Source organism: Haemorhous mexicanus, chromosome Z, assembly GCF_027477595.1.
Source record: "Haemorhous mexicanus isolate bHaeMex1 chromosome Z, bHaeMex1.pri, whole genome shotgun sequence".
Taxonomy (NCBI): domain Eukaryota; kingdom Metazoa; phylum Chordata; class Aves; order Passeriformes; family Fringillidae; genus Haemorhous; species Haemorhous mexicanus.
This window is the reverse complement of record NC_082381.1, coordinates 33670528-33692535: the sequence shown is the minus strand read 5'-3', so window position 1 is coordinate 33692535 and position 22008 is coordinate 33670528. Positions and strand designations below refer to the sequence as shown.

The window sequence follows — 22008 nt, the reverse complement described above, 5'->3', positions numbered from 1 at the left end:
GCACCCTCAGGTCCTTTTCTGCTGAGCACCTTTCCAGCCACTCTTTCCCCAGCATGTAGTTCTGCCTGGGGTTATTGTAATGGCAGGACTCAGCACTCAGTCTGGAGGTTTTCATTCAACTAATTTCAGCCTCTCTAGCTCTCTGCAGGACCTTCCAACCCTCCAGCAGATTTACATTCCTGACCAATGTAGTAGCGTCATCTGTAAACTTACAGAGGCTACACTCAATGCCCTGTTCCAAATCACAGATAAGACCAGTTGTCAGCTGAATGTCCCCAATTCACCTCCACTCTCCTCACAGAGCCAGCTTTTTTACTCAGTGAGGAGTGCACCCCGAAGAATAATCTTGAGCAGCCAGTTTCTCCAGCAGAATGCTAGGGGAAATCATGTCAAAGGCTTCACTAAAGCCCAGGCAGACAACATCTAGTCTTTCTCTCATCTACTAAGAAGATCACCTTGTCAGAAAAGACCGTATGTGCTTAGCAGGACTTGTCTTTTGTAAACATGCGCTGACCCAATCTCCTGCTCATCCTATATGTGATTGTGATGTGATTGCAATCAAAAATATTTGCTCCATGACCTTCCCCAACACCGAGGTCAGGCTGGCAGGTCTGTTGGTTCCCTGGATCTTCCTTCCAGCCTTCTTGTAGACGACTATCATGTTTACTTGTATTGGGTCTGGCTGGGATGGTTCTTTTCCCCATGGCAGCCCTCACCTTGCTGTGCTGTGTTAGTGACTGGTGAGGTGCTGGTAACAGAGCAGTGCTCTGACTACCTCTGAGCAGCCCTGGCCCAGCATCAGCACTCTCTCCCCAAGATTCTGCACGCCCACCACCAGCAGGCTGCGGCTGGGCAAACCCAGGGAGGGGACATGAACAAGACAACTGACCCAAACTGACCAAAGGAATGTTCCATACTTTACAAAGTCTGCTCTGATATAAAGCTGAAAGGCCACAATCTATCTTCCAGAAGCCCAAGATGGCAGTTCCGCTGATCTGTCTCCTCACTTCTCTAAGAACCAAAAGCTCAATCATGTTGTGATCTCTGTGCCCAAGACAGCCTCCAACCACCACATCACTCAGCAGCCTTTCTTTGTACACAAGTCCACTGAGGTGGCTGGACCCAAAACCCCTTGAAAGCCAAAAGCCTGGTCCTTCCTGGGTAGTAGCTCTGCTGATATTTTTTTTCATAGTGCCAAGTATCCTAAACATAAAATGTTCATAATCAACTGTGACCAAGACAGCCACTAATCTTCACTTCATCCACCAGACTATCTTTAGTTGCAAACAAAAGACCTAGGAATGGACCTTTATCCAAAGCAACCTTCTGTGTACTTAAGGACCTTGACAAGCTTTTGGAGTGCACCCATGCAAACTTTCTGAAGTACAGCAAGGACAAGTTCAGCATCCTGCAATTGGCCCAGGGCAACCACCACTCTAAGTACAGACTGGTGGATGAAGGGTTTGAGACCAGAGAAGGACTTGGGGATACTGATGAATGAAAAATTAGACATGACATCACAATGTGCACTCAGCCACAACGCCAACCATATCCTGGGCTGCATCCAAAGCAGCGTGGACAGCAGGGTGAGGGAGAGGATTCTGCCCCTCTGCTCTGGCGAGATCCCACTGCAGTGCTATGTCCAGCTCTGGGGTCCCCAGCAGGAGAAATACTTGCAGCCTATTAGAGAAGGCAACAAAAATCAATAGAGCAAGAGAACACCCCTCCTCTAAGGAAAGGCTGAGTATAGGGTTTTTTCACCCTGGGGAAAAGATAATTCTGGCAATAGCTAATTGTGGGCTTTCAAAACTTATAATATAAAACACGGAGACTTTTACCAAGGCCTGTGACAGAATAAGAAATTACAGACTAACCTGAAAGAAGGTAGATTTAGACTGGATGTAAGGAAGACCTTTTTTTCTATGGAGGTGGTCAGACAAGCAACAGGAGCAAGTTGCCCGAAGAAGTTGTGGATACCCAATCCTTAGAAACACTGAAAGTCAGGCTGGATGGGGCTTTGAGCAACCTGATCCAGTGAAACATTTCCACACTTACATTAGGAGGGGGTAGTAGAAGGACAAAACATGTCTTTTTCACGCATTTCCTAGACCACTTCAGTCTTTTTTAAAGTGGCACAGACAGCATAAACTTTAATCCATGAGTAGATTTCAAACGTGTGCATTGAGGTCTCCTCACCCCATTGCTGTTATCAGGTCTATTAAAGCATGTACCCAGTAACATCTGTTAAGTAAGCAAACACAACTCTAAGTCCAGATAGCATTAAGAGAATCATGCTTTCAAACCCATTCCCATCAAAAGAGATTAGATTTGTTCAGCACATCCTAAAACATTATTTCATTTAAGACTGTAGAAAAGGAGGTAAAAAGGCAAAATTTAAAAAACTATCTTTATTTTTTTCTTACATTTAAACAGGGATGTATTTCAGTTTTAGACATCCAGCCATTGTTTACTTCATTACTGTAGACAGGAAGAAAAAGTATATAAATGCAAATCATACTGGCATACTTACATTAGTGCCAACTGCTTTACTAGAAGAAAACCTTCTTCTGTATTAAAATCAAGAACTTAAAATGCTGAAAAGCTAGTGCCTTGCTAATCATTTCAGTAAATAAACAGCTTTTAGATATTCAACCATTGCAAGTCCATAGTATTCACACTGTCTTGTCATGGAGTTCAGATCATACAAACACTGTAAAGATTAAAAACCTCCAAGAATAAAACTCACCAGAGTGTGAGAAAGACACATACCACATGTACAAGCAACAGATTTGGTCAAGTACTACAAAGAAGGATGTGTTTTCATAAGAGAATGGTCAAGTGACCTACTTCTCAGCTCAAACAAAAACAAAGAAATAACTTTATGAGTCTGAAATAATCAGTAACACACTCTGGTGGAGTGGAAACCTATGACCTGTTACACAGTGTGTTTTTGTAGGCCAAGTTCAGGTTTTCTAAAACAAAAACTTAAGAGCATGAACAGTAATATGACAAAGATTGAAGTATACATATGAGCACATAATCCAAACAATAAAATACAATTTTGGCTCTTAATGAAAAATAAATTACAAAATAAAATTAAAGTCCTTGTAAATGCAATGATTAATTCAAAGGCGTACCTTCGCTTTTCTATACATTTTAAATGCTACCACAAAACATGAAAAATAAATAAGTATGCCAAAAGACATCTGTGGACAGAAAAAAGATGCTACTTAGCTCTAGAAGAATTCTAAAGAAAAAGATATAATCAGTGTTTTGGTCAATAAACCTGTCTAGTCACTTCCATCTTCCACAGCCCTTCTTCAAAACTGGCAGTTAAACACGACAAAAACCAGAATTCTGTCACTATGGCTTTAAAAGAAGCATATATTTTCTGAAGAAAATACAAAATGGGCTGTCTTGCCTACAGAACTGGTGGTTTGTTCATATTGCAAGCACTTCATCTGACTGTAGAGAAGCATCTGACACATCCTTGCCATCCTGTGATCCTAGTGACCTTACACTGCACGACAAGAAAATTCTAGGAAAAAAAAGACAGGAAATTTGGGATGCTCTGGGCTAGTATGCAGTGAAGGCAGAAGTCTAACTCATTTGCATTGCATTTATTTTCTAAATTTAAGAGCAAAATAGTACACCTCTAACTTTACATGGCACGTCCACATTTTCAAGTTAAAGATGCTGTCAATCATCAACTGCCTTAGTGAACATACAGGCTTTCATACTTACTCTGCTTTAACCAGATTCAGTATTTGCTCTGTAGAGCTCTTTTGAAGGTAATTTGATCTTGTTAACATTACCAGATGTACAACTTAAATTTTACAAACATTTGTATTCTTGCACAAACAGTCTTATAATTTCTACTGTACTGCAATATTCATTGTAGGCAAAAAAAAAAAGCAGGTTTTCAAATGAAAAGGGTATTGGAAATACTTTCTGTTAGTAGCACCAGCATTCTGACAACTGTCTACAGATAAATCAGCATCCCCAGTATCTCTAGACAGTGGCAATCTGACTGAAGTAACAATTTAACTAACCAGTAATACTGAGGCAAAAGAAGAAAAACAATGCAAGTGTCATAAAATAAATCCTCAGATTTTATTATTTTGCATTATGGTTGTGTACCTGTATTTTTCGCCTTCATTTTTGAAGAAAACTACTTTAGATACACTGCCTCAAACTCAAAAAACTGATTTATGACATCTGTCTTCACCTAAGACACTGCTACTGCTTCCTAGGAAAGAAGAAATACTTCTCAAGATCAGTTTTGCCCAGGATACTGTTCATTTTCTATCATTTCATTGTTGATGTTTCATATGTTGATGGTCAAAGAAGTACTCCCATTTGACAATATCTTAAAGCTTTCAGAACAGATGAATTAAAGAAACAGAAGATGGATGCAGAGGAACCAAATCAAAGCACAGAGGCATGATATTGTTTCTCAGAGAGTCCTCAGAAAATGTGTTTATTATGGAGGTTTTTGCTTTGGGTTTTGTTGTTTTTTTTTGAGATCACAAGACAACAGTTGAACAAATAAGCATTTTTCCATGTTCTGTTTGGTTCTAGTCATTTGTTGCGCTGGATGGTTTTCCTTTTCCTCCGCTTGAACAAGCAGCAGCACCTGCAAGTGACATGAATTACACATGATATAAAAGAAACCAGAAAACAAAACTATTTACTCTTTGTCTCATTTGAAGTACTTAGCTCAGGTATAGCCAGCACCACAAGGAACTCATTCAGATCTATTGCAGGCGATTGATTTATTAGAAAAAGAAACTGAAGTAGAGATATTTTTGACACATTTCACCTTTTTTGGTAAAAAGTATCAAACTAAAGCTATAAAGCAAGTAGCTATTAAGCTTGGAATACTGATGAGAGTCTCAAAGGCACAGGTATTATAGGCTGACTTAAAAATGCATTTGTAAGAATAAAGACTATATGATTACCTGAGTACTCTTTCATATTAACTGGCAATATGGCAAATGGAAGCTTGTGCTTATGACTGCGTCACCTAAACTGTGCACTTAAGACACTATTGCTGCTAAAACAAGAAAACAATTCGAGCTTGCTTTGTCAAGCAGAACTTAGAAAAACTTTCTCCAAGGATATTCCACAGGACATTTTAGAAGAAAATTCTAATGAACAATATAATTAATGCTCTGACTCATTGCTGTGATAATAAATACTACAGTGAAAAATTACAGCTTATAAAGAACACTGATATTCACTCTTCTGCTTTATTGAATACTAACTACATGAATGAAATTAACCGCAAGCACTGTGAATTTCACTTAGCAAGTAGAGACAATCTGAAAGTACCTGAAAGAACACTACAAAATTAAAAAGAGTTGGAGGGAGTTAGATATAGATAATATACAGAAGGACTGCAGAAGTCCAGAAAGTACTTTTGAAAATAAACTAACGAGGAAAACAACAAAAATAACACACACGAAATTCATTTAAATTGCACTGTTAGGCATATTTTAAGCAACTCCCAGATCCTGAACACCACCTTTAAAAATAAAGCTTCACAGAAAGTGTGTGTGACCAAAACTGAACATGCAAGCTGTCTACTCTAATTAATATAGCTTGTCCCATGGAGTTCTGTGGTTTGGTTATTGAATTCTCACTTGCAGCTCTATACACTGATGAGTCTTAAACTACGAAGTACAGCAGTAGTGAAAATATAAATGTACTGCATCAATAGCCTTGATCAGTAAATCCTTAAGTCCACCAAGCATTTTATATCACTAAAATTCAAAAAGAATCCAGATGATTTAGTTTGGAATATGGGAAATGGGGAAAGCGTTTAAAAATCAAGGGGAATTAGGGTCTAAAAATAAGGTTCTACAGGGGGGTGAGAACAACATCCAAAGTAAGGGGAGACAGAAGTTACCTTCTCAAAATATCCAAGGCACCCTGTCGCTCAGTCACTGAAAAAGTAGCAGTGGGCAGAGGCAGACCAGAACTGCTCTGAGAGTTACATAACTTTCAGTAGAAAAAAACATTGGTTATTGATGAAGAGGAAGCCCAAAATTAAAATTCAGTGGGGGAAACTACATAGATAAGTATTTTTACAGCTAGCCAAAGTATCATACTGTACTTACTAAATTTGAAGTACTTCTTAAAGAAGAAATATAATTGGTTTAGAAGGGTAGAAGACACTGACTGTAACTGAAATTTCCATGTAACTACCAACCCTTTTTTTAGCATATGCCTATAACCACTAACATTCATTATCACTGAAGCTTTGAATTTACTTGTAGATGTATGAACCCCAATTTAGTTTAATTTCTTTTTCACCCCAAGTATTTTATATATGTATATGCCATCTATCAAAGCAAAGCAGTGCTCCTCCCTTTCAATGTGAATTATCCTGTGATCCTGTAGATGAGGAAATCCTACCCTCAACTGTGATGGTAAATCACTTTTATACTTGCTCAAGATTAGCATGCCTTAGGGAAAGCCTACAGAAAAATTCTGTCTTGATTTATAACATTAGCATATACAGAACACAGGTTACATAAGTAACTGTAGGAAGATGGAAGTACAGCAGACAATTTATATTCCAGAACAGCTATCTAGAGTTTTAATTCTTCACTCTTGAAATAAACTTTACTTATTTGGATCACAACCCAAGCAGATTAGACTTCTTAATCATTTAGGACTACCTGGACCCTCTTTGCAGTTCAAGGACACTTTAGGTTTTCTTGCTTTTTCTATTAGAAAATTTTAACTCATCTTTGCTGCAAATCTCATACTGTTTTTTATTCCTTCTGCTACTTCTCTGTCAACCAGAGGAAAAGGGCACCATGCAATGGTAAATTCAAGAGTTCTATTTTTAAGTGACATAAAGCACTGCTTTTTTAGTCCTCTGGAGTTTGCATAATACTACTATAATGGAGCTTGCATAATACTACTATAATGAGTATAATTTCTATTAACAGTTCTTTTGTTTTTTTTTTTTTTTAACTATAAAAACTATTCAACTGTATTTCAATTCAAGGAGAAATCAATAAATGCTGAAATCTTTTATTTGGTGTGAAAAAATAAATATCTTAATAACATATAACATACCTAAAAAGGACTAAAGGAATGCAAATTCCATGATGAATTGTAAACCACAACACTGTTTTGTAAATCTGAACTGACGTACACTTAAACACTGTGATTTTTAAATCTAGAAGTGCTAGACTTAAAATTGGCCTCCAAGGCCAAATAAATGCAGTTTAAATTATATGCACCTTTAAATGGGATTATGATAGAACAGACTCTATTGCCTGACAATAAATTTTCTGAAAGAAACACAACCGTGAGTCAGAGATTTGTAGTGCAGAATCTCTCCATGAGTATAATTTGTAACAGAAATGTAGACCTGTTCTTCAGCATACTGTCGCTAGAGGGTGTTATTGTCACTTACACATAATACAGATATTACGCTGCTTAGAGTTACATTTAAAGCTATATATAGGGGCATTATTAAGGACTATTAAACCAAAAATTTATTATACTATTCAATATGCATGGAAAATACAGAAGAGTAATTTCTAAAAATTTCTACTTCTAGGAAAGGATTTTTTTAAAATAAAGTATTTAATGACTGCTAACCTTCATCTGGAGTTTATGTAACATTTCTAGAGTTGGCAGTATAACAGCAATCTGTAAGTGCAAAACACACTGCACCTCTCCTGTACAATCTAAAGCATCCTTTAAGGTATTATTTGAGGTAGGAATCTCAGCATTATGGTTTTGAACAGTTTTTGTCCTTCCTAAGACATTATCATATCTCTTTTCCTGTTAAATACCCTTCCTTCCAGTTGAACACTGCCTTGGGCAAAAATTCTAAAGCAACTGATTTTGTCATTTGTGTTTAGACAGCTATGTTTTTATATTTGCCATCAAGCATGTGGCAGGCACTTTACTGCAGTATTAGTAACAAGTGTTTAAAGTGGCAAGAAAGATGCAAGACGCAAAAGGACAGATCATATAATCCCTCCTCTGCCTTCCCACAGAAGAGCCTTTTGGATACCCAAATCATACATGCTTCATAGAAGCAACTGTTCTGATGGCTAGCAAATAGGAAAGACAGGTTAACTGCTCAGTGATACTTGAAAGAGCATCTGTAGAAAATTATAGTTATATCTGTAGATCCCCAAGTGTCAAGGCAGCACAGTGATCACGTTAGTTTTCTCCTTGCTTTACAACTTCAGTAAGCAACAACTGAAATAGGACAGAAAGCAACTTTTCTAAAAACCCAAACTAACAAAAATGACCAAAGCAACAACTCCCTCCGCCCCCAACACTCACGAACCAAAAAGCAAACCCACCAAAATTCCCAAAACACAACACCCACTGCTAAGTCATGCTAGCTGCCCACCCACCATGAAAATTGCACAGCATAAGATTTAGAATATATACTGCACGTGAGTAGATATATAATTATTGAACAATGAAACGTTTGGTTAAATGTTGGTTAAATGTCCCAAAACAATAAAATCCTTACAGAATTAAAAAACCCCAAACTTATCCTTTCTGATTTACAGGATTTCACTGAAATGGTAGCAGAAGCTCTAATATTCACCTAAATTACACTTGTGTTAACAGTTAAAATCATTCATAATGGGGACAATCCCACATGAGGAGCACCCTTTTTAAAATCTTTTAAATGAAGACATAGTCATGCTAAGTTTCTAAAACTAAGAAAACATCTAAAAGAAAGAATGAAGCATTTCTAAATAAGATTCAAGTTTGTCTTTTCAGAATATGAGGAAAAATTACAACAGAAGATATGAGCAAGAGAGGTTAGCTTTGTTCATACTTTCAGGTGGAAAAAAGATTATGAAAGAGGCACAAAGTTAGTCTTTTGAGAAAACAATGTCTCCTTAGAACAAAAAATATCCATGTCACAGACATGAAGGATACTAGTAATTCCATTCCCTTAACCTGTTCCACTGTGTAAAATCTATAAACAAATGTTTGAATGTGTCACAACCCCTTTTGATATTAGGCTTGTAATTATGATGTTAAAATGTAAAATAAAAATTTTCTAAAGTGCTCTTTCTGAAAAAATATGTGTACCTATGCACTGATGTTTCATAGCAAAGCAGGAGAGGGGGTTAGGGTGAGTGGGTGTGCATGTATGTTAATTAACTGCTAAAATATAAAACACTTCAAAATATAAAAAACTACCCCCAGAAAAACCTCTAGTCACTGAGGAACTTAAACAGACAGTGCTGAAACATTAATTTGAGTGTTATATACCCCAAAACAAGAAAATTAGTCTAAAGAGTAGGAGACTGAGATTAGTCATTTTGTCTGTAACCAAACCAATTAAGAGTAGGCCAAAATGGTGAGGGATAGCATTTTTGTCCATTAAGTATTCATATCAGAAAAAGTGAACTCCTACATTTCTCCAGCAACTGAGCATCTTGTCTCCTGAGAATTCTCTTAACTTTTTGCAGATAGCTAAGTAAAATAGGGAACTAAAAATGGGTTTAATTGTGCTAATCACTACTCAAAGTACAAGAAATTTAATCTTTTTTCTGTGTGTACATGAGCTGATCATAAGATTATCACTGTGCTTATTTGAAGAGAGGGGAAAGGGAATTTAGCTATGGGCAGCCTATCAACATCCTTGCCCCTTTGCTTTTTTTTTTTTTTTTTTTGTTTCAAAAATATATATATATCAGAGAACTGATAATATTTTTGACAGTAAAATAACACCATACTCCACAAAGATGGCAGGAAAGAACTTAGTTCTTCTCAGTGCTCACAGAAAGCCAGTGCAAAAATGTGGCCCTACACACACCTCCATTCAAAAAAATCAATTACACATGCAAATAAAGCTTGCCTACCAGAACCAGAACTTGCAGAACAACTGCTTCAAAAAAAATTTCACTTTGAGAAATTTCCCTTTTCTCTAAAGTCAGGAAAATCAGTCCTAGAAAAATTGCTGCTTGTGAATTGTTCTTCTACTAATGTATCCTTCATACCTGTGTGCTTTTATTTTATGATAAACTAGATCCATACCCTTGTAAAATCCTATTTCAAGCACAATTATAAAATGAAACATGTTGGAATTCATACTACCTTTAGCTACCAAGAATATTCTTCTGTACTATTTCTCCAGTCTAAGTTTACTACTCAAATGCATAAATATTAGTTGTCCATCCCATGGTAACAGCTCTTAATATTTTTCCTTCTCATTACACTGGATGTAATTAAGATCTAAGAAACTCTGAAGCTGTGTTTTAGTGATTAGACTAGATCCATACCCTTGTAAAATCCTATTTCAAGCACAATTATAAAATGAAACATGTTGGAATTCATACTACCTTTAGCTACCAAGAATATTCTTCTGTACTATTTCTCCAGTCTAAGTTTACTACTCAAATGCATAAATATTAGTTGTCCATCCCATGGTAACAGCTCTTAATATTTTTCCTTCTCATTACACTGGATGTAATTAAGATCTAAGAAACTCTGAAGCTGTGTTTTAGTGATTAGTCACAGACTAATACTTTGGTAAATAGTTTGTTTACATAGATAACTGGAGAAGTTCAAACATTTGCTAGCAATTATTACTTATTCATGCGAGTTAGTTTCCAGATGTTAATACACTAGCTGAATGCTACAATATTTGAAAAGAATTCTTTCCCCTTTCAAACAGAATAGAAAATAAGAAAAAATATTCTAGAACCCATTAAAAAGGCTGACGTAAAGTACATCACAAACTACACAATTAAAAGCAAGCAGGCTTTGAAGCAGGCAGAACAGCTCCTGAAGGTGGCTTTTCATAAAAACAATGAATTGTTTCACAGAGTTAAAATGTATTTTGTCATTTCTAAATAGATATTTTATTTTTAAGTTTTTTGAAATTAGTTTTAAACCAAATAAAAACAACAAAGCTCCTGGGGCTATTTCTGCCTGCCTGTGCTGTATAACTCACCACATGTTCAACACTTTCTGGCAGCTATACAGAAAGAGAGTAAAGGAAAAAAGACAATCAGAATACAATATAAAGCAAGAATTTTGCATCTTTCACGCATGGCTTTTGGTAATCAGAACACTGTCTTAAAATAAATATTTCAAAATGAGTTGAAAAGTGAAATCAAAAATGCATGCACTTCTCTAGCCAGCATAGCAAGACATGTTATTCAAGGCTTAGGCTAAAAAAGCACAAGTTATAGGAACTCTACTATTTAGAAACTTAAAGAAAAAATTAAGTATAGCACTGTGGTTTTGCTCCTCACCAACGGCTATTCAGTTCAGATAACATTTTCTGAAAAACTATATAAAAAATATTGAAGCAGCTGAGCACAAAAGATCCAAAGAATATAAAAAGAAGGACATACTTTGTTTCATCCATTACTTCTACTTCTGCAGGAGCTGTGATGGGTGCATTTGAACGGCCAGCAGTTGGGTCATCTGTGTTCAGTTCTCCATTTGTTGAGCTTACTACCTGAAATCAGAAGAAAGACCTGAAATTACACTAGTGCCAGACATACATTTGTTAATTCCTGAGGTTCCAATGCCTCTTAAAAAACTAGTATTTTTTGTAATTTCCATAGTTATTTTTATTCCAGTAACAGTATCTTCTCCAGGTTTTACTCTGGCATCCCTGTGCTCTTGTAACTTTCCTTTCATATCTATTAGTGGAACTAACCTCTACAATGAACTCAAAGTGAGTGGATGAAGCAAAGCAACTCTGTGGATGCCATTTACTAATCTCCCACACATCTCTTCAGAGCCATAAGGGAAGGCACTAAGCACTTTTCCAATACCAATTCAGTCAGTCTAACCCTATCTCTGCTCCTTTGGTGTATTTATACTTCTTAGTTAGCTCTTTATATTCAAAGTAAATATGAAGGTCTGATTCACTCGTATCTCAAAGGACACTCACCAGAAAAGGGGAAGACTAAGGCTGTCTTCTAGACCTAAGAGTATAGATGGTGTCTGATTTTTAGGACATGAAAATAACTACTGCCAAAAAAAAATAATAAAAATTAGAATAATCTTCATTCCTATTAGTTTACCATTATATTTCTATTAAATTGTTCAAGTCACCGTGAAAGCTGTGGTTCTCTGGGAATATTTGTTCGGACTTTAAACCAAGTGGAAGTCAATATTCCCTCTCTCAGTTCCTGTCAGATTTCCTGCATGACAAATGGAGCCATTCCAGAGGCCTCTCTATTATCCACCCCACAGAATACAAAAAGGAAGATGGTTAACTGGCTGTAGACAAGTGCCTACCTGATCAGAGCTGCTGACAGTGCTAATTGACCCAATAAAGAGTTGACTTGACACGATGGAGAGGTCTACTAGCTATTAAATAGCAGCAACTGCTTGGCAAGCTAGCAAGCACAAAAATGTAATTCTGGACAAATAATATAAAAGCTTGCAGAAAACATCTGTAAACAATTAATCAGCTATAGAGACTAAGACTAGCCTGTAATTCAAGATTATTACCAGCTGTTGCCTGATGGTCAGAGATTAAGGTAAATGAAAGGAGAGGGAAGGAAAATCACTGCCATAACATTATTTCCCTCACTCTTCCAAGCTCTCCTTTTATTATAGCAGTTATGCCTCATCTATTTATAACCAGAGCTAAGAGCCTAGCCTATTGAGGTTTGTTTTGTGGCCCCTATTGCAACAAAGTACTGCACCTCAGAAGTTTGCTGCACTCAAGGCATTTTACATGCCCTTTGCCAACATCAGGCAAAGTTTGCTCCTTTTTCAAATTTCACTAAAATAGGAACCACTGTTAAAAAAACCCTGCAGGCTCATAACAAAATAAAAGATATGTGAGACTGCAGTAATCTAACCACTAAAATTTTAGTCAATATAACTGAAGGAATCATGGGAGATTGGACTTTATTCCTGCAATGATAAGTAAGTCAATGGAGTTTCAACTAGGTGTCTTAAGCTTAGTTTCGTATCACTGGGCATGACAGAAACACTCTACATTCAGTGGCAGAAATAGGTAGGAACTGTACTTTAACAAACCTTAAGATGGAGAGGCAGGCATCCTCAACCAAATATCCTGGGTTACTATTACAGAGTCACAGAATATTCTGAATTGTCATCATGACATATTTACTAAGAACAGGGATATAGTATTATCCAAACCACCTCACCAGGTATCTTACTGTGAAGGTCATTTTACTGCTTCTTGTAAAACACCCAGAGTGGAAAAATGCACCAGAAGTATTTGCTAACTAAGACAGGCACAGTCATAAAAATGTAAGGGTAAAAAAAACTTTGCTCAACTTGACCATCAAATTAGTTTGATTCCAAAGGAAGCACAGAAGCACAGAACGGTTATGGCTGGAAGGAATCACTGGTGGGGTCATGCTCCACCCCTGTGCCTAACTATATAACAAACCACAACTATAGCCTGCACCGATCCATGTACAGCAATGCCATCCAATTAATATTGTAGTCAACCTTGCCTGCAGCTCTAATAACGCAGGATTTCTGCTCCATAATCTAGGCTTAAAAAGAACTTTTCTAAAAAGAACCTCAGATTCATGCTCAAGATTGAGTAAGAGTGGTTGATGAGAAACAGAAACCTTCAGTTTACTCAAACAGAAGTAGGGTACATCAAGAAATAGCACAACAGGCATATGGACCTTTCTGGATGGGAATCAAACACAGTACAACTTAGCATTCCTGACTGTTGTAAAGAACAGGTCACAGTCTGCAGAGGCACTTGCAAGAACTCCTGCTCTCTTTTCCTAAGAAACAAATGAAAAATTGTTTGACTTTTACACAGATATCAAACATACTGGCCAACTGTAGCATCTGTGGGGCATTCATATGACACTCTCCTTTACCCTTCTTTCCCAGGAGCACCTGTTGAATGATATCTATCTTCTTGGACAGCACATTCAAAAAAACTTAACTACCTACACATCTTCATTTGAATTGGAAAATATGACAGTAGGTATTTAAAAGTCCTTCCTACATGAGTATATTATGTATGTGCTGTACTAATATAAGCTCCTCCTTAAAGGAGCCAAAATCACCTTCTGCTGGGATCAGTACACTACTATCTGGTCACAAAGAACAAAGCTTACTGCAGCTTATTTTTCAAACTGACTTCAAACTCAGCCATACACATCCACCAAATACACAAACAAATTCTATGAAGTGTCTGTTGCATGACATAGCTTAGATGGGAGGAGCATGAAGTTCTTCTTTCTGGAAAGAGTTACAACCACTGAAAGCATAAGTGAGCCAAAGCATATATAGCATAAATCCAAAAATCAGGATTAGTCATGCTTCCCCAGAACCACAAATACTCTGAATTTCATTAAAATCTACTACTGCTGAAAGCACCTCTAGGAGCTCCTCACTAAGGTGAAGAAAATGAAACTAACAAAGACTCGTACAAAGGAGTACAAGAGGTATGCAGGAGGGCTTCAATTCCACTGTCAGTAAGGCTACAGCCGTATGAATTTAATTTCACATTACCTCAGTAAAGTACTTTGCAATATGACCTAGAAGAGCCTTTAATAAGGCAAATGATTAAATTTTTCTGTCCAGCTATGAGCCAATCATCTCACAAATCTGCACAACACAGGCAGAAAGATATGGGAACATAACAGAACTGAGCTAGAATAAGGCACACAGAGGACATCATATGCACTGAAGGAGTGGTACACCAAATTCTGTAGCCAGATTGTACCACCAGTAAGGCACAATGAATTCATCACAGCAGATCCACTTAAAAAGCTATAACTTTAGGAGAGAGAAGCTACATGAAACGGTTTGCGTTAAGAGAAACTTTTAATTTAATTTCTCTACTTGTGACTCAAGTTCGAAAGGATTTCCCTTGATGAAATCAATATCCTGATGAAAAAATGAGAGGCGCAATTAATCTTTTAGAAGACTTGCATACAACTATAGTGAAAAAATCAGGATCTTTAAGTCATGGTTTTGCATCTAAAAATTCTGTTACAAAATGTATATGAACACTCTTCCCTGAACAGTAACATAATTACATGTCAAAAAACAAGTATTTTAAAAGTTTCCACCCATTACCCATTAATGACACGTTCATTGTTAAATAGACTGATTTCTTAGATACATGGTCCTCTAGAAGCTTGACAAAGACCATTTATAACAAGACACAGCTAAAAAAAATCCCTAAATGGTGACATTAAATCTTCAGTCTCTATACTTTGTTCTGGATTAGTACACAAATTGATCTTTTACTTGCTATGTTCAAAAATCAGTTAGAAAGTCCGCCATAAAAACCAGATTTTGCTGATATTTATTACTCTAATCACAACAAGGAATTGCAAAAATTTGGAACAGACATAGGAAAACTCCCTTAATTCCATTAAGAATCTCAGTAACTGAATTGTCCACTCAAAAAATAAAGCCAGTCTATATATCCAAGGAATTTATTAGTGATACTACACAATTCTTTATTTTACCTTCAGAAAGTTTTCAGTAAAGACAAAAGAATAAAAGTTATCACAAAACCTTTTTAGTTCACAAAAGCTTAGCAAAATTGATTTGTTTCATCTAACTTTACTATCTTGACTTTCTTGAAGGAGAGGAATCTGGCAACTGAAAACTACTTACATCAAATATAAAAATCTTTCAAGCAGTTTCTAAGTACTTTACTGGGAACTCTTTAACCCAATCTTTCCATCTAATCTCCTTTTAAAGAATTTCCCAATGGGAAAAAAAGAAAGAGAAAAGATAAGAGGAAGATCAGTTAGTAAGTGATGGAAAAAAAATTAATGGAACAGATTAATACAATCTTTATGAATGCACAAGCAGATTGCAGCTCATGAAGTGAAAGAAATAATTCAGTGTTGTACAACTGACATTTTGAGAAGTGAGACAAAGGAACAAAAGTTGTTGAACAAATTGCTGGGAGATATGAGTTGATCATTAATAAGTCTGCATGAACTAGAAAAATGGACTGAGGTAAGTGGAAAAAGGGATGTCTTCCCTTTACAGCTCAATTTCCTAGCACTATTTGAACTTAAACTGATTCTACAAAGTAAAATTACACATGTCTAAACACATAAGTATGTTTTGAACACAAGCCTAGGGTCTGGGAAAAATTAAATTAGTACAAAAATTACAACAGTATCTGTTAATGAACAAACCAGCTTGAACCCCAGTGGCTGCCATTTGAACTTATCATTAAGAGCTTACAAAAGTATGCTAACAAACACATACACCAACACTCAGTTCCTCAATGTTAATATGTCACAGAAAAGAATCACTAGCACATTTTAACAATCACCTAAAAAAGAACCCAATAGATGACATCAGCAGTAGTATTACAGATGACTAATAGCACTGACCTAAAAATATTCCACTGTCACTTTGAAATAATCTGACAAATTTTCGTATCTTGCAGAAAAATTGGTAAAACTGATCTCAAAGATGAGCAATGGCTCACTAACATCACAGAAAAAAAAAAAATACACTTTAATTTCACACCTGAGACTCAGCTTTACCTTTGAACAATCTTCTGTGGGACTTCTAGTATTTGTCTCCTTGAAAGCAATTAGGAATCCCACTAAAGTACCTAGCTAATGAACCAACTTAACAAATAGCATGATTCAGTTAGTATCCCTGCAACAAAGAGGTATTTGATAACAGCCAGGGGCTATGTCACAGCATAACTGGAGATACTATGTGATTTTATAAGTGCCCTTATTAAGGAAGCATGACCACTCCACAACAAAAAGCAAACCAATATGAAAACATCCTGCTGCACAACACTTAATATTTTAAGACACAGACCATGGCTGCAGTTTTGCCCAGTGCTTTTATTCACATGGCAATTGCTTAGCCTCAACAGATCTAAATGATCTGAACTCAGACAGACTGCCTGTATCCTGTGAGGAAAGAGGACAGAAACAACACTATATTAACAGTAAGGAATACTAGTGTTACTTGTGTTGTTTCCTAGAAAATATTCTCCCTATCCCCAAAGGGTATTTAGCATATTTAACAATGGAAGAAAATTTCTTGTTACGTTTAACCTTACAAACAATAAAAGGTTTCTGAAGTGCCACAAATGCCAACAAAATCACATGATGACACTTTGAAAGTTCTACCAACTGTAATTTAACTAATTCAATGTGTATTTTTCTAACCTAAAATATGGGAAAAGAAAGCTTTTCTAACATTTGTTAATGGGAAGAACAACTTTTAATTTTTTATTTATACACTGTAATAATTATCACCTACTACATTTTGTTACATTACACATGACAGCTGTTTCTAAAGCAACAAAATTTATAGAATATTATTACACTGAGAGGACTGCAGCCTTGTTTTCTGTACCCTGAACTTTTCATTCTTTCTTCAGGCCATGACAATCTTTTTCCAAACCAAAAACTTCAGAAGAAACATACATAACAAATTATCATAATCAAAAATGCAGCAAACAATTTCCACACACAACCCCCACCCAGATATGACTTCACAAAGCTAAATCATTTTCATTTTGGACTCAAAGCTCAAAATCTCATGTAGACTTCACAGTTGGCATTTTGAGTCTCTCAGTATTAATTCCTCATACACTACTCCAACTATTTCACACCTAAATACATTCAGAGAGTAAGACATCAAAAATTTAAAAAATTAATTTTAAAAACTGAAAACAAACCAGGAAAAGAGCTCTCTGAAGATGAAATAAACTAATAACATAGGAAAAACTTTTGGTTTCTACAATTTTTTTCTACAAATTTTTTTTGAGGTGCTGCCCCAGGGAACATTTTTCTAGTCAATTATTATTTGAATAATGGAGTGAAATTTAAGCAAACATTACTAAGTAGCATTTTAATTTGATGTTTACTTAAAGAACAAAAAACGTGGCTGGAACAACACAATTCAGTGAATAATGGGTTTCAGTTGCTAATACAATTAACACATTTAAAGTCTAAACTTCAGTTGCTTTTACTGAGCTAAGTATATATTCTGTAAAAAAGACAGGTCAACTGTTTTATGTTTTACTTCTACTAAGAAACATGCAAGAAATATTCCATCAACAAAAAGTTCCATAGTTTCAGCACCTGTTTTCAGTTTGGCAACCAAACTGTGAAATAACAAATAGCAGCATTCTGAACATTACTGATAAGCAATCTTAACATGAAAACATGAATCATTACAGGAAAGTAGTACTAAGTAATGCAGAACAACTGATTTAGGTCATGCAAAGAAGCAGAAAATACCTGTACAGAGCCACCGTGTCTGTCAGATGCCAGGTGAGCCCTCAAATGATGTTGATTGGTTTGCTGTGAGTCCCAAGCTGCCCTATGGTCTGTTAACTATCATTTTTGAATGTATTAGGATTTATGCAAAAGAAAAAAAAAAATTTAAAACAAACAATTTGTACATTAACTGGCATATTTTTTAAAAGTACACACTCAATCCCTATATAGGTTGCACTTCAACATTATCAACAAACTTACACATTCCTTCATAAAAATTTTCATACAAAGCTAAAGTAGCTAAACCTCAAAATTCTTAGTAAGAAAAAGCACACTAAAACAATGCTCCTATTTTGCTTAGGTAAACTGACACAGCTCTGAATTCCTAACATTGTTACCACCTAAGTCATTAGCCTGGTTTAAAAAAAAGTGAAAATGTTATACATACATGTCAGAAAGGAAAGAGAGAAAATAGTGTATGGAGGAGAGACAGCAAATAAAGAAATGTGAGTAGAGAGAAAATTCATTACTGATTCACTACACTACATCATAGCTTCAAACAAGCAAGCTTTTAGTTTATCTCTACATATGTAGACTTGACCACAGATCTACTTAAAGTGAAAACAAAAAAAAACTAGATGCAATTTTACTTTCAAGTTCTAATAAAAAATAGCAAAAATCATGAGACAAAAGACATAGTAATGCTGATAATCTTACATAAGCAGTTTACCTGATTTTTGGATTGTTGCATTTTGTCTCTGTGCTGATATGCTTCTCTGTTTGAAGACATTGCAGGGTCTGAATGCATTGAACCCACTGGAGTAGGCTACAAATATAAATAATATGTAGCAACTGGTAAAAAAAGCAAATTTCTAAGTCTCATCAAAAGTTACTGGTTTGTAATAGAAAACACTATTTAAATCTGACAGTTTCAAATAACACAAAATTATCAGATTAAAGTAGAAGCTTTACTAGATATTTACCAATACCAACAGGAAAAAAAGCAAACCATGACTTACAGAACGTACTGAAGTAGTAATTCTAAGTATTTTCATACATTAATTTTCTGAAAGACTTTAGGCTGATACTTTCTGCAGTTAGCAGTTATGACATTCTGATGAAACCTGATCAAAAGCTTAAAGCAATTTTTAATTGTAAACACTGAAAAATACATTTTGCAATAAAACAAATTCTACCATTCTTTCAGAACCAGACAGAAGAGTGAAGTGCATAGTCTGAACCTGGCCAAATATATGCATATTAGCCCTCACTTCCCTACATAATAAAAGAAGTGAAAAAATTTGAGAAGCTGAAGAAAATCCTGTCCTCTACAATTTCTTAAATTATAGAAACAGAGTGTTTTCTGAAACCTTAGAGGCACCACAATGAAATATTCAATGAAGTATGCAATATTCTATCATAGTGAACTGATAAATATCTAAATACCTCATATGCAGATGTACAGCTCTGCATTTTAAAAATACTGGGAACAAAAAAAAAAATCATGCAGTAATGACAATTACTTGCAAAATTTTAAGTTCCTTCAAAAAAACAATCCGAATTTCTACCACCTCATTTTGGATTGAACAGAGATGGTCTTTCATTCTCTTTCCAAATGTGCTCTTATTATCAATATGAACCACTCAAGCCAAGAGATGATGTTTGAACATACATTTGCAGATTGGCTTGTAATAGCAGCTGTTCACAGCTCTATTTGCAGCCTTGACAAGCACATGTCTTAAGAAACTCAAAACAGATCGCAGTGAAAGCCATTATATTACTGACAGCTGAACTGCACTCACCAACTGTTTGCCAATCCAGTCGTATTCATAATCAAACACATAGCCTTTCCGATCAAGTAAGTCTGTGAAGAGCTTTCTTAAGTAGTCGTAGTCTGGCTTTTCAAAAAAATCTAACCTTCTTACATAACGTAGGTAAGTAGCCATTTCCTCTAGATAAATAAGAAATATATACTTAAGCCATTATCTGTTTCAATGGAACTCAAAAAAACCCCTACTACCTTATTTCATTTTAAAGCAACTTGTACCTCTCATCATAAAACCTGAACAGTTGTTCACCATGAATTACCAGAAAGAAAAGTTACTTATTAATGCTCTTTGAAATGCTACAATATTCTAAGATATACTACCATATTCCAAACATATCCTAACAAGTAACACCCCATTCATTTTTAGTTCATGTTACCTATTGAGATCTTCTGTTCAATGTTCTAATTCTAATGCACAGTGTGCTTTAGAGAGAAATGCCTCTACTTTCTTCTTTCTTTCCAACCAATTTTACAGAGACAAGACTAAGAAAAGGTAAAGAAAGGGGTATACAACATAAAGCATCAGTTCTGTGTCCCCAAGGCCTATTGTGGACAGGATTTCCCTTCATTAGTAATGAGCTACTCTCAGCAAATCCACTTTGCCTGTCAATGATATTTTGATTATTTTTCAATAATATTTTGATTATCTATCTTGTTTATATTTTGGAAAAATCATGTCCATGTCATACATGTTTCCTCTTCCAAGCACTTAATTACAACTTTTTAAAAAAATCCTATTTCCTTCTGTCCAATTTCCCAACACCTCATTGATTCTCCTTGTATTTTAGAGACCTAGAAGTGACACCTGAAACTTACAAGTTATTTTAAACACAGCTTGTGTTTAATACAGGGGTGATACCAAATTTCATCTGAAAAGGCTTGCAAAATTTTCAGGGTGAAGATACATGTGCAGACTAGTTAATCACTGTAAGCACACATACAGTATTTTTTTAATGCTTCCTTTAGAAGAATCTGTATTTGAAGAACAACAGCATTAGCTTACTGCTGCTTCAAAGGATAATTCTTCTGTCTGGGCCCAGTATTGTTTAACTCAGCCATCAATGATTCAGACAAAGGGGCAGAGGCCTCCTCAGCACTTTCACTGACACACGAAGCTGGGAGGAGTGGCCGATAGCCCAGAGGGCTGTGCAGCCCTTCAGAAGGACCTCAGCAGTCTGGAGAGATGGGCACTGAGGAACCTCCTGAAATTCAGCAGAGGCAAGTGCAGGGTCCTGCACCTGGGGAAGAGTAATTCTGTGCAGCAGCACAGGTTGGAGGCCAAACCTGCTGGGAAGCAGATCTGCAGAGAAGAACCTGGGAGTCTTGGTGGACAACAAGCTCTTCAGAGGCAGCAGTGTGCCCTGGGGGCCAAGAAGACCAATGGAATCCTGGGGTGAATTATGAAGAGCAGGTCAAGGGAGGTGATCCCATCCCTCTACTCAGTGGCTATGTATGTCCAGTTCTGAGTTCCTCAGAACAAAAGAGACATGGAGCTCCTGGACTGGGTTCAGCAAAGGGCAACTAAGTTGATCAACGGACTGGAGCATCTTTCATATGAAGAAAGGCTGAGGGAGCTGGGCCTGCTAAGCCTTGAGAAGAGGCAACTGAGAGGGGACCTGGTTAATACATATGAATATGGGGTGGTTGTCAATAGGATGAATCCAGGCTCTGCTCAGTAGTGCCCAGCAATAGCAGGAGAGGCAATGGGCAGACACTGATGCACAGGAAGTGCCACCCAAACAAGAGGAAGAGCTCCTTTACTGGGCAGGTGACTGAGTACTGGAACAGGTTACCCAGAGAGGTTCTGGAATCTCCTTCACTGTAGATATCCAAGAACAGTCTGGACACAATCCTATGCCAGGTGCTCTGGGATGGCCCTGCTTGAGCAGGGAGATTGGACCACATAACCTGCTGTGGTCCCTTCCAACCTGACCCATTCTAAGATACTGTGATCTATTACATGTACTGTAATTT

At 36.4% G+C, this 22008-nt stretch overlaps 1 protein-coding gene across 8 annotated transcripts in view; it reads right to left on the bottom strand.

Annotated features, from left to right (window-relative positions):
* Positions 1–2393: 2393 nt before the first annotated feature.
* Positions 2394–22008, bottom strand: part of CSNK1G3 (casein kinase 1 gamma 3) — a 71738-nt gene continuing 52123 nt past the window's right edge. For 3 of the 8 annotated variants that reach the window (XM_059873286.1, XM_059873287.1, XM_059873288.1), the window contains 7 exons: positions 20009–20157; positions 18937–19032; positions 18228–18323; positions 11370–11476; positions 10964–10987; positions 5912–6003; positions 2394–4636 (listed from right to left, as the gene is read on the bottom strand). In XM_059873286.1, the coding sequence (XP_059729269.1) occupies positions 5946–6003; positions 10964–10987; positions 11370–11476; positions 18228–18323; positions 18937–19032; positions 20009–20157 (530 nt within the window). In that variant the 3' untranslated portion in view covers positions 2394–4636; positions 5912–5945. The remainder of the gene's footprint in view (positions 4637–5911; positions 6004–10963; positions 10988–11369; positions 11477–18227; positions 18324–18936; positions 19033–20008; positions 20158–22008) is intronic. The other 5 variants (XM_059873291.1, XM_059873289.1, XM_059873290.1 and 2 more) reach the window with 5 other exon arrangements.